We start from the raw sequence: 13,641 nt of genomic DNA on the forward strand, positions 1-13,641 counted from the left end.
TTGTGACATATATTTCTTCATTTTCTCTTTATTTTCTTAACACTTCTTACCTTAAAATCTACTTTGTCGAATAGTTTGGTCACACCAGCTTCCTTCTGGTTAATGTTTGCATGGTGTATTTACTTTCAATCTATCTGTGGCCTTATATTTAAAAGGTATTTCAAAAAAAAAGGAAAAAAAAGGCATTTCTTGTAAAAAGCTTTATAAGTAGAACTAGCTTTAAAATGGAAAGCTGATGCCAAATTCAGGCACAGTCAGAGTGTCCTTGGCTTGTGGTACCAATAAGAGGGAAGGAGTAATGACCTTGGATAGAGACTTAGCAGTTGAGACTTGATATAGCTGATGGGAGATGGACCTCCCTATTGAAGGAATATTTTTGTAAAAGAAATTACTACCCTCAAATTTGTTTCTAAAATGTTTGATTTTCATTATAGTGTTAGGTTAAAGAAGAGTAGACTTGAATTGTGGACTGGCTATCTATCTTTCAGCACCCTCAGAGGGAAAGATGTGTAGTCAGTGCTATGCAAACCTGTAAATTTTCTCAGAAAATTCCTAATTGAACTATTTCATATTGGAATCCTAGACTGATCAGTAAATTTTTTTTGTTGTTGTTGTTGTACGTGGGCCTCTCACCGTTGTGGCCTCTCCCGTTGCGGAGCACAGGCTCCGGATGCGCAGGCTCAGCGGCCGTGGCTCACAGGCCCAGCCGCTCCGCAGCATGTGGGATCCTCCCAGACCGGGGCATGAACCCGTGTCCCCTGCATCGGCAGGCGGACTCTCAACCACTGCACCACCAGGGAAGCCCCTGATCAGTAAATTTTTAAGTGGTAAGCAACCTCAGAGACCACCTTGGTCCACTGTCATGCTCCTGTATACTTGAATATGGAAATATAAAGTGTACTTTCATTTTTGTCACTCAGGCCACACAAGTAAATGAATAGCTGAATACTCAGATCTTTGATTTTAAATATAATTATGACCTTTAGAAACAACAACTGCTTTAAAAATGGACCAAAGAGTAAATAAAATGGGCAACTGATATACCTCAGTTCCCAAAGGAAATGTATAAGAAGTTGTTTTTACTTTGCAGATTTCAGTCTTAGAGAAAAGACTTCATCATTTTATATGTGATGTGGCTTTCCGGGCTCCTGACATCGTCATAGAATTTGACTGGAGTCTTCTTCTCTTGGAAATGGATGGGCATTTTCTTGCTCTCCACAGTCATGAGCTTCACTTCCAGGGGGCGCAAGTTTACATAATCCTGTGGTGAACAGACACAGAGGAGAATAGGAGAGGTTATTCAGCAAGTTACCAGCCTTCATAGATCAGGTTTTATTTACTATAGTTGGCCTCTATATGACAGATTTCATTGCCCTCCTAATTGAATGCTGTATAACATGTGAAATATGAGAGCTACTGTAAATAAAAACCACTCAGTAAAGTTATATACCCAGTGGGGGCATGGTAGGCAAATCTCCCAAAGAACAGGCAGCAAGGCTTGTAGGCTTGTCTTTTGGGGGCTTGAGCCAGGGAGGGAACATCAACTACAGTGGGGAGATATATTCTCTGCAAGCTCTTTAATTGGTAAAAGGAAGTAGGAAGTATTGGCTGCATTTATATAGCCCTCTGCTGGCCAGGATATAACCACAGCAGAGTTTTCTATATTATTCAAGAACAAAATGAATGATCTGCAAACATCTTTGACGATTAATATCTTTTTTAAAAAAATAAATTTATTTATTTACTTATTTATAATTTTGGCTGTGTTGGGTCTTCGTTTCTGTGCAAGGGCTTTCTGTAGTTGCAGCGAGCCAGGGCCACTCTTCATTGCGGTGCGCGGGCTTCTCACTATCGCGACCTCTCTTGTTGCAGAGCACAGGCTCCAGACGTGCAGGCTCAGTAGTTGTGGCTCACGGGCCCAGTTGCTCCGCGGCATGTGGGATCTTCTCAGACCAGGGCTCGAACCTGTGTCCCCTGCATTGGCAGGCAGATTCTCAACCACTGTGCCACCAGGTAAGCCCGACGATAAATATCTTAATATTGAGCAAATCTACATGGGTTTTGCACATTTCACAGGATCTACTGTAGATATAAAACTTACCACATTCTGTCAAACTGAATATAGTTTCAGGTATCAACAAACAGAATTAGAAGTCTAATTTATATGAAATCCCACAGGTAACCCCAAACTGACTTGAAAAAGCTCCAGCCCTACCCAATGGGCCTTCCTCTTGGAAGCCTCTCCAAGCTGTAACTCCTTCTTTTTTATTCCTTCAACACTTCAGCAAACCTTTCCTGAGTGCCCACTATGTGCCAGGCTGTGTACCAAGTGCTGGGGCAAAAGACTGGTCAGGGAGACAGATACAGGTAGTACATTCCTCCTGTACAGTAATCAATGATTTTCTTATCAGTTTTCTACTAGCATGTACACTGTTTAGGGTAGGGTCTGCCACATAGGCATCTTTGAGACTTCATTTCTTCCTGTTCTCCTCCTTAACTTCTCAAGCATCTAACAAGTACCTGGCATGTTGTGAGGGTCTCAACAAACATTTATTAGAATTTAGGAGAATCAAAGAATGAAAAAAGAAGGCAATGTTTTATTAATATTTCTCAAAAATTCATATAACTGTATGTAGCTTTTAAAATACATAATTACAGAGCTACAATAAATGCGAGATAGGAGAAAAGTAAATTGATGGAAGTCTACCATATATTTCAGAACCATCTGGAGCAGGAGTCTGAAGTAATAGACTCTCTTAGTCTGCTTGAACTGCCATAGCAAATACCACAGGCTGAGTGGCTGAAACAACAGAACTTTATTTCTCACAGTTCTGGAGGCTGGGAAGTCCAACATTAGGATGCCAGCATGGTTGGGTTCTGGTGAGAGCCTCTTCCTGGCTGGCAGATGGCTGCCTTCTCACAGCATTCTCACAAAGCAAAGCCTCTTCTTATAAGGTCACAGTCCTATCAGATGAGGGCCCATCTTCATGACCTCATATAATCTTAATTAACTCCTAAAGCCTGTATCTCCAGATACAGTCATATTGTGTGTTAGGGCTTCAACATGTGAATCTGGGGGAGGGGCGGGGACAAAATTCAGCACATACAATACCATTTCCACCACATCAAAAACTTCCGTGGAAAGTAAGGTCTTAGAAGATAATGTAGGCAAAACATTCTCTGACATAAATCATACCAGTGTTTCCTTAGGTCAGTCTCCTACAGCAATAGAAATCAAAGTGAAAATAAACAAATGGGACTTAAACTTACAAGCTTCTGCACAGCAAAGGAAACCATAGACAAAAGGAAAAGACGAGCTACAGAATGGGAGAAAATATTTGCAAATGACACAACCAACAAGGGCTTAATTTCCAAAATGTACAAACAGCTCCTACAACTCGACAACAAAAAACAAACAACCCAATCAAAAAATGGGCCAAAAGAGACATTTCTTCAAAGAAGAAATACAGATGGCCAATAGACACATGAAAAGACGCTCAACATTGCTAATTATTAGAGAAATGCAAATCAAAACTATAATGGGTTACCACCTCATGCTGGTCAGAATGACTATCATTAAAATGTCTACAAATAACAAATGCTGGGGAGGGTATGGAGAAAAGGGAACCCTCCTGCATGGTTGGTGGGAATGTAAGTTGGTGCAGCCACTATGGAAAACAGTATGGAGGTTCCTCAGAAAACTAAAAATAGAATTACCATATGATCCAGCAATCCCACTCCTGGGCATATATCCAGACGAAACTATAATTCAAAAAGATACATGCATCCCTATGTTCATAGCAGCACTATTCACAATAGCCAAGACATAGAAAAAGCCTAAATGTCCATCAACAGATGAATGGTTAAACAAGATGTGGTACATATATACAATGGAATACTACTCAGCCATAAAAAAGAATGAAATAATGCCATTTGCAGCAACATAGATGCAACTACAGATTATCATACTAAGTAAAGTAAGTCAGACAGAGAAAGACAAATACCATATGGTATCACGTGTGGAATCTAAAATATGACACAAATGAACCTATCTATGAAACAGAAAATCAGGGACAGAGAATAGACTGGTGGTTTGCCAAGGGGGAGAGGGGGTGGGAGAAGGGAGGAGTGGGAGTTTGGGGTTAGCAGATGCAGACTAGTATACATAGAATGGATAAACAACAGGGTTGTACTGTATAGCAAAGGGAACTATATTCAATATCCTGTGATAAACCATAATGGAAAAGAATATGAAGAAGAATGTATATATACATATACATGTATAACTGAGTCACTTTGCTGTACAGCAGTAATTAACACAACATTGTAAGTCAACTTAAATAAAAAAGAAATTTAAATAAATAAATTCAACATAAAAGCATATAAAAATATGCCAAGAAAAGCAAAAACATAAGAAGTAAGAAGGTTTTTCATTTATCCAAATGGTATGCAAATTTGGAATTTTATAGACAGCTGTCCACTAGCGTGAGGTTATTGTAACATACAAGGCATCATGATTCCAAGATACTCATGGGGGTGTTTGAGTGTTATAGAGACTAGAGCTTTAGTCTTTAAATTATCACTTGATGGTAGCAGGACTGAGTTGTACTTAGTTAAAATGGTTTTTGTTGATTTATTCAGTTTCTTTTGCTTTCTTAATCACTCTTTCTCCTACCAGACTTTAAGTTCTAGGAGAACTTTCAAGGTTATTGGTAGTATCAAGAGGGAAAACAGCAAGGGGTGGATGTGAAAGTGACTGAAATGTACCAAAAGGTTTTAAAATTAAAAGGCTTGATAGTCTAGGTTTCACCTAATGGTATATGTGACTATTTGTACTTTCCAAAGATGGTCATGCTAATATACATCCTATCCCACATGCTTTTCTTACAATATGATGCTGACCTTCCTCTTTCAAGATGCAGGAGCTGCATTGTTTCTCTTTGGGTGGAATTTTGTAGCTACATCAACAAATAGAATATGATGGAAGTGTTGGTGTAAGATTTCCAAGGCTAAGTCATATGAAACGTTTGGTCTCTGGGACTGATTGCTTTGGAAGAAGCCAGATACTGTAACAAAGGGACAATAAAGGTGCCCTGTAAGGAGGCCCATGTGAAGAAGAACTGAGGCCCCCAGCTTAGCCAGCATCAACTTGCCAGCCATGTGAGTGAGCCACCTTGGAAGTGGATCTTCCTGCCCAAATCAAGGCTTCAGCCAAATATAACTGCACCTTCTAGAGAACCCAAGTGAGGACTGTCCACTGGAGACCTTCCCAAATTTCTAACCAACAGAAGCCCTGAAAGAGAATAAATGATTATTGTTATAAGCCACTAATTCTTGAGGCAATTTGTTACGTAGCACTAGATAACTTACATGGTATACTAGTAATGGATGTCTATAAATGAATATATGTAGTAAGCTGGGCAAGGGTAGGAATGAAAATAGTATCTAGTGACAGACATGAATGGTTGGCAAATTTCACTAATAATTGCAAATAGAAACTTTCAGCATCCATACTTCAGGTTAATTTTCTCCACTAACTAATAAAGCAACATTTTCTCTAGTAGTCAAGATGTTTTCTCATGAATCTTACCTTGAAATCCCGCTCATCCTCATACAGTAAGTATTTCCTATCAGAGGCTCCAAACTCTATACTTGAACTCTCTTCATCTATCTTCAGATGCTGGCCGTATCTGCTGCTATCCTCATGACTAAGATGTAAAGCACTGCTCCCAAGTGATAAGCTCAACAAGTCTCTACTTTTTACTTCTGCAGGTTGTAATTGTAACTTTTCTGGGATGAGTGCAAAGAAATTAATTATGTACAATTTTTGAACAGATTAAAAATACAATACATACTTTGTCACATTTTATTTTTTTTTTCAGTTTTAGTGTTTTTTGAATTGAAATATGGTTGCTTTACAATGTTGTGTTAGTTTCTGGTGTACAGCAAAGTGATTCAGATATATATATATACACTCCTTTGTCACATTTTAAATTTGAAAGACCTTTGAGAATCTCCTGGAGGAGAAGAATTTGAGAATTAGAAATGTAGAATCTAGGTATTAAAGTGAGAATGAGTCCTATTATTAGAAACCACATCTAGGTTGTATTTCCTTCTATTAGCTAATAAGTTATAATAATCACATGGGGACCTGTGAGTGTGTTGGTATTTTGGTTGGTTGGCTAAATTGGAGCACAAACCATGCCAGTGTAGACATCATTCCATCCCTCTCTACCAGTGTCTATTTAATTCACTGTGACACATGGTGACTTTGATTTGAAAATAAGACTAGAGGAAGGAGATGGGTTACGTAAGCTCTGCAAGAACAGAGAAATATGGGGGAGCTGGCAGGCATCTATTCCCTGAATAGCTCTCTGTTATAAGGTTCCTGTCCATAATAAGAAGCGCAATTAAGTGTTTGTCAACTTTTAAAAAATCACCATTACAATAAAATAATACCTATATATGTTTCTGGCAACTCCAAAGGCATTTCTTCATGTGGCACTTCCTGTCCAACAGCTTGAGCAAGATATAGTCGCCTAAAAACAAATAAGAAAAGTAGTCTGTCAGTCAGCAAATATTGTACCACCTGCTCAGTAGTGTCTTACCTCTCTGCTGGGTGCTGGAGACACAGATGAAAAAGGGGCATCAGGCCCGGTGGGGGTGCAGACAGGCTTACAGTGTTTTATGGTGATGGTTTGTACCATGATGGGTAATTACGTGAGGAGCATCGTGTCAGGCGTGCCACGGGGCAAAGAGAAGCAGCACCGGATTTAGCCTTAGGAGGTAAGGAAAGGTTTCCAGGAGGAGATGAAACCTGAGTTGAGTCTTGAAACACCAGGGGCTGTTCGCCAGGGAAGAGCTTGGGGTGAGGGGAGGGCATCCCATGATTAGGAAATAACAGGCTTAAAGTCCCAGAAATGAGAGTGATCATGACACCAGTTATGTTACTGTTGCAGGGAATCCAGATGAGGAATGGAATGGGATTTGAGATAAAGAGAAAAAGAGAAAGACAGTGAGCATTTGGAATCCAAGATGACACCTAGGTTCTGGCTCTCGCTGAGTGGCGTGTTCCAGCTACAAGCCTGGTGAGTTTGCGTCTGCTGTTGCAACTCTCTGCACTGCAGAGGCCAGTGGAATTTTCAGTCAGAAGACATGATACCTTGAAAGCTCCGTACAGCATTGCCATGAAGTTTGCCTGAAGCTAGCATGAAGCAAGTGCCCCTTGCAGATGCGCCAGCCACACTTCATGCTTAGCAACTCAGCAACCAGAGTGAATCCCCTAGATTACAGGCTGTCAATTACTTAAAGACCACGAAGGAAGTGTTATCTGAGATGCTTAAAGCTCCAGCAAATAATGTAACTACATACAATATCTATATCTTAAAACCTTCTTAAGAGTTAACTTAGTGAAGCTCTGGTCTGCAGGTGGACAAGTCTGAGGCCACAGAGTTCTCTTCTTTCCTGGTTTTACTCTTTTGAATAACTAAGATCTTACTAAACGCCGTAGCCTTCTGAAGTCTGGCTTCTCTCTTAATCATTAGTTTATTGTCACTTTTGTACCACCACAGGGCAGCAACACTTGTTATAGAAAATATTTTACAGAACATTATCATATGAAACTAGCATTAGATTTGAGGTACTGCGTCCACCTCGCCTCAGCTCTGCGGCATGGGAGTCCCTGGGCAGTCACCTCTAGCTCATTCAGCTCATCTAATGTATCAGGCAAATACTGTGACGACGTTCTATGGGAGTCAGGAAGGAAAGAAGTTTGGGGAGCTCTGGATGGGAAATACAGTAACTCTATTAGGTAGAATACCCCATTCTTCAACCAAATAGGGAAGTTTTTATATGTTTACTGGGTACTGTTCATGTCTATTTCTCACCCTACCAGAATATACAGGATGAAATTCTCAACAAAGAGGTGGAAAGGGCAGTTACCATAAATTACACAGTATGTGTTAGCATTTCTTTGACTTGAAAATGGATACAGGAAAAGCTCCTGAACTTTTCCTTCTGGATAAGCATTGTAACAGATAATTGAGGGTTTACACATTTCTCTGTTTCTTTATTCAGGTCTTTCTAAGATGTCCTAAACACTTGTCTCAAGGACAATCTAGCAAGGAAGCAGATGTTTAAAAAGTAGTCACTACTGTGATAAATGCTAGTTACAAAGGAAAAGTTCAGTGTGCCATGGAGGCGTATACGGGGCACCTAACCCAGTTCTTATAAATGTCGCCCATGCTGTTTCTTTTCCCTCGGACAGATTTTGAATTCATCTCTCCCATCTCTGAAGCAAAACTAAGCACTCAGGTCTCTCACTAAAGAAAAACAACCCACAAAGCATTGACCAACAATGTGGATTTTACTGAAGATTTCTGTGGGGAAGCTAGAGGATAGGTTTAAATTGCATACAATACAGCAAACAACTTAATGAAAATCGCCATTAAAAGTTTCTCATCTCCCTTTCCTGTCCTTGCCAAGCTCTCTCTGGCCAATGAAAGATTTCCCCTTTATTATAATGAGCACTTCACATCCACATCAGCAGCAAATCAGGTGCACTAGACTGAGCTGACCAAAGCAGGAAGTGGGGTTGGCAGTTTACAGGGTAGCTCTTTCCTAAGGGTTGGCTGGTTCAGAAGAGAGAAAAAGAACACAGCAGACAACAGGTGGAGCATTGGTTAGAAGGCACAGCTGGCAGAGATTCGGCATGATCACAAAGAAACTGGTGGCAGCAGCAGGTGCTTTGGGGTAGAGGTGGGACGGGAGTGTGGAGCTGGGGACCCGATCATAGGGAGGGAGGCTGGCAAAAGAGAGCATTGCCTGCTGGGGTGACAGTGAGGCCCCTCACCCACTAGGGACCCTCAAGGGCATCAGCTCAAGAGACTGGAAGTACAGGAGTCCAGTAATCAGCCAATTCATTCAGCCTGACTGCCTACCTCATTTACACTGGTATCTGTGGCTCCAGGGCAGCACACATAGACTGTGGAAGGGAGGCAGGTGGCCTCTTTCTCTGTCCTGCCCCACCCAGTGTTCAGCCTATAAAGTCATTGTACCATCTCCCAGTTTCTCCAATCTTGTATCCCGACACCCATCACTTAGCTCAGCAAACAAACACCCCACAACTTGTATCCACCCTTCTTGAAGCACATTAGGAAGTTTGCCAACAATAAATACTTTATTATGTCTCAAATAGTATTTTTTCCACGCCACACAGGCAAGACCTACTCAGATGGAAATGTTTTCCTGACCCTTCCACCATGTTGAACTTCTCTGCCCAGACGCAGATGTTTCTCTCCCATCTTGCACATGTACACCTTACATTTGTGTGATTTAATTCCTCAATCTTTCTAAGCACGTTACTATTTAGGTTATTTCTTGTTTCTGACTACTTGTCCAAATTATGAATGCCACTTTGGGTTTTAATACCACATTCCAGGGCTCTAATTTTCCATCAAGATTGGTATATTAAGACTTTTTTTTTGTCAGGTAAGAAAAAGAGATAAACTACGAAGAAAATATTTGTTAAACTACAAAAGCCATATACATATTTGATTTATCTCATGCAGGAATAAATGTGACTTGGAATGCCAGGCTATTTTCTCTGCCTAGAAAGTAGTTTGCCTCTTTCATTAACTGTCAAAGGAAACCATTCTATAATCCACAAGGTAACCAGATGCTCAGAACATCTCCAGGAGCTCCCATCAAGTTGATCACTCCCTCCTGTGTGCTGGCTTCAAACCCCGTACCTCTTCCGCTGTACTGTTATGCATTTATTTTTATGCCCAATTCCCCTGCTGGCCCAGAGGCTTCTGAAGGACAGCAGTTGTGACATTCATGTTAAGTGTTTGCTACTATGACCACAGTGCATTGTTAGAAAAAGCAAGTCGAATTCTGCACTGGACCAGTGGTCGGCTGTAATGATCTTATACCTTCCCCATGGCCATTTTGTGAGTTCCTTTCTTTTCAACTATTAAAGAATTGTCATCTTAAAAAAAATAACTTTTTACAGATACAAATGTTTAAAAAAATACTTTCTATATATGTAACGACTCTCACCTGGGTATTTTGAGATCCACAAGTCTGCAGTTGAACAGCTGATAAATAAGCACCAAATTTTCTCCTTCCACCTCACGAATAGCATGTTCCAGTTCTTCCACTTCCTTCCTGTGATTTGCGATCTATTCTCAGGAAAAGAGAATGGGTGTTAGTACTTATGGACTTAGTTCTATCTAGTTCTCTATAAAAAACTTAACTTTTAAAAGTGCATTTGTGGTTCTTCCCTGGTGATGCAGTGGTTAAGAATCCACCTGCCAATGCAGGAGACATGGGTTCGAGCCCTGGTCCAGGAATATCATCCCACATGCCGTGGAGCAACTAAGCCCGTGCGCCACAACTACTGAGCCCGTGTGCCACAACTACTGAAGCCCGTGCGCCTAGAGCCTGTGCTCCGCAACAAGAGAAGCCACCGCAATGAGAAGCCCACGCATCACAACGAAGAGTAGCCCCCGCTCGCCGCAACTAGAGAAAGCCCATGCAACAACGAAGACCCAACAGCAGCCAAAAATGAATAAATTAATTAATTTTTTTAAATGCATTTGCCTGAGGGGAAGATCTATCCTGTAATATTTATTACTGGGTTTGCTCTAAGAAGGAACGGGTAGGACTTTTTTCCTGGTCATTTGCAGAACTTGGTTGCATGATTAGGCAGTTATTACTGAATGGCAGGAGTAGTCCTTTCCTACTCTTCAGAAACATCACTGGATTTATCTGAGCTGGAGGCAGAGATAAATAAGAATATAAGACTAATTTATCACTCTGGTGTTAGTAGCTAAATGAAGCTCTATCTAAGGTTAATTATAAACAACACAATGAAAACTAATAACACTGGGAAAAAATCTTTATTATGGCATTTAAAAAAGAGAAATACAGGCCTAGGAGCCCTTTCTATCGGCCTCTATAGGACAATTATATTCTCTCTTGAGTGTGCTGGAGTCATTCCGAGAAACATCAGAGAGATGAAATGTTGTTTATTCATTCATTCATGTAATTGTACTGTATGCCTACTGTGTGTCAAAAACTATAGTACACTTTGGGAACAAAGGATCAATAAGATACAGTAACCTTCAATGATCTCTTAGTTTAATGGGAAAGAGTGATAGCAACAGAAAATAGTGTGGTAAAATCATAATGGAAGTCATCCAGGGACTGTGGGAGAGATAGAGGTTTACCCTATGTCCGCCAGGTGTGAGGGGGTAAGGGGGAGTTAATGGAAGAGATGACCTCTCTTCTGGATCTTGAAGGCCAAGTAGAGATTCTCTAGCAGACAAGAGGATATATTCTAGGCAGAAGGAGCCACATGGATAAAGGCACATGTGCCTTCTATCCACATTTTGGTGTGGATAGAAATAAAATGGGAATGGGGAGAAGTAGAACTGGACAAGTAGAGGAGCCAAGTAATGCTAAAGAGTCTGATTTCTATCTCGCAGGTGATGGAAGGTCCTTCATAGACATAGCAGGCTTAATTAACGTTTACTGAAGAAATGTGGCTAACTCAAACATGAGCAAAATTTGCTGGTTCTGTTGATAGAGTTCCCGTCAATCTTTAAGAAATGTATTTTGATAACTTTTGTCTAAAGAAGGCTTGACTGTGGGAAGAATATATAGAAGAATGTGACTAGATAGAATCCCCACCTTCCCTCTCTGCCCCCCAAAACAGCATGAGCTGGATTGAGAGGTGCTCATGCGGAGAAGTCAGAACAATAGAAGAATTAGAAATAAGACTATAAAATAGAATGTGATCGGCTGGTGAGAATGATAAACTGGAAAAAGTAACGTGTCTCCAGGGTATATGATGAAATAAAGGCATAGGGTAGGGGTTTCGATTCAGTATCTCTTGTTAGGAGTTGCCAAGAGCATAACTGAGATGAGTACTTAGAAAAAGATGACTAACATTTTTGATTTGTCATTGAAATTATTGTATTTTGGAATCTGGAAGCACTCAGCATATTACCAGATGGATATCCCTTTCACATAAGTCATTTATTAAATGCTTGAATTCTTACCATGGGTAAGGTTCTGTCCTAGAGGTAGATGGATACAAAATCCAATAAAGTGTGGCTCCTTCCCTCAAAAGAGGGAACAAGTATACAAACTGGTGACCAAATATACAAATAATTATAATATAAAACAGTACCAGTGTCATAGAAAAGGCTCAAATATTGCTGCTGGCTTAGAGGTGGAAAGAAAAGCATATATTATTCACCAGCCTTAAACAATTTCACAAAACCATTTAAGTCCATAATTCTACATTACAGAGCTAGGTGTTGGTGCTTTAGGATCTCATGTTTTCAAGAGATGATCAGCTTGATTACAAGACTGAATGCCTTAAGGAAAAGTTTATAATTTTCAGATGTCAAAGGATGAGGAAAAAAATCATAGTTAGAGGTTGTAAAAGAAGGAATTAATAGAATGCGTGACTAAGGGTTTGGCATACTTGGGAGGCAGCACACACAATTCTTGGTCTCCTGCCAAAGCTGGGAATGAGGGCCCATTTGGGGAGTTAAGTCCAAGCTTTCAAGCTATGGATATCCTGTGACATCACCTACCCCTGTAGAGTGCTAAGTAAGGTTCTCATCAATTGCTGTCTCCCTCCCAGTCTTTTGAAATGTTAGGGAAATGAAAACTAGTTCCTTTTTATAGCCATATAAATACCTTTAGTTTCTGGGGTAAGAAAGTATAAAGAAGGAAGTAGAAGACCTCTTTTCCTTCCCCACCCCTGCTTCTCCCCAGATACCCAAGAAATGTACTTAAGAAATTGGGCAAGATAATTTAGTTAAAACTATTTTAAGTCAGGGACCTAGGATCCTGAATAAAATGCATGCCCTTGAAATTTTCCCCTGCAAGATCCAAGTTAGCTTTATGCCTCCTCACGTTTGAAACTCTGATTGCTAACCTCTTTGAATCCCTTTGCCTAGTTTTTCCAGCTTTCCATTTGTTGTTAGTCCAGGTTATTTGGAAATTTGAATTTTCTTCATTTTCCTAATAAGCATGCTAAATAAAACCAGATAATAAAAGTCACGCAATGGGACATCTCATTCTTCCCAGAGATGTAAGTTTTTGGTTATTGTTGAAAGATAGTTAAATGGAGAAATATTTGGGGGAGTTCCACTGTTAAATATTCCTTGTTACTCATTCTAAGCCTTCCTCAAAGAAATTAATTGACATACATTGTTCTATTTCCAGGCAATTTTCAATTCTTGTGATAGTACTTATAACCAAAACTGGTTTTAATTAATTTTGTGAGTAAATTTAATGACAGCAAAAATGAATATATATTGAAATAAAGAGAAATTAAATATATTGAATTATATGATTTGTTCTTTATTAGTGAGCTCTTTTTGCTCATGATTCAGTTAAACTTGACATTTTTTTCTGTCTTTTGTTTCCACTGAATTATGAGAATTAAAAAATAAAACAAAACAAAATGTAATTTGTGGCTTTAGTAGGAAGGACCAAGGCACAAAATGGCCTTTCTTTTCAGTCGAATATAAACTTTTGTAGTTATTTTCTCTGAACCTAACATCTATGATACCTTATAAAATTTAAGGTTTGAATTGTTAAATTATTATCACTAGGATC

The 13,641-nt window shown here is 39.8% G+C and overlaps 1 protein-coding gene across 1 annotated transcript in view; it reads right to left on the reverse strand.

Moving 5' to 3' along the window:
* Positions 1-1,099: 1,099 nt before the first annotated feature.
* Positions 1,100-13,641, reverse strand: part of CCDC83 (coiled-coil domain containing 83) — a 40,430-nt gene continuing 27,888 nt past the window's right edge. Inside the window, 4 exon segments of the mRNA XM_060105121.1 lie at positions 1,100-1,261; positions 5,591-5,790; positions 6,460-6,539; positions 10,060-10,181. Coding sequence (XP_059961104.1) covers positions 1,100-1,261; positions 5,591-5,790; positions 6,460-6,539; positions 10,060-10,181 — 564 coding nt within the window.

The sequence above is a fragment of the Mesoplodon densirostris genome, chromosome 7 (assembly GCF_025265405.1).
Source record: "Mesoplodon densirostris isolate mMesDen1 chromosome 7, mMesDen1 primary haplotype, whole genome shotgun sequence".
In the NCBI taxonomy this organism is placed as follows: Eukaryota; Metazoa; Chordata; class Mammalia; order Artiodactyla; family Ziphiidae; genus Mesoplodon; species Mesoplodon densirostris.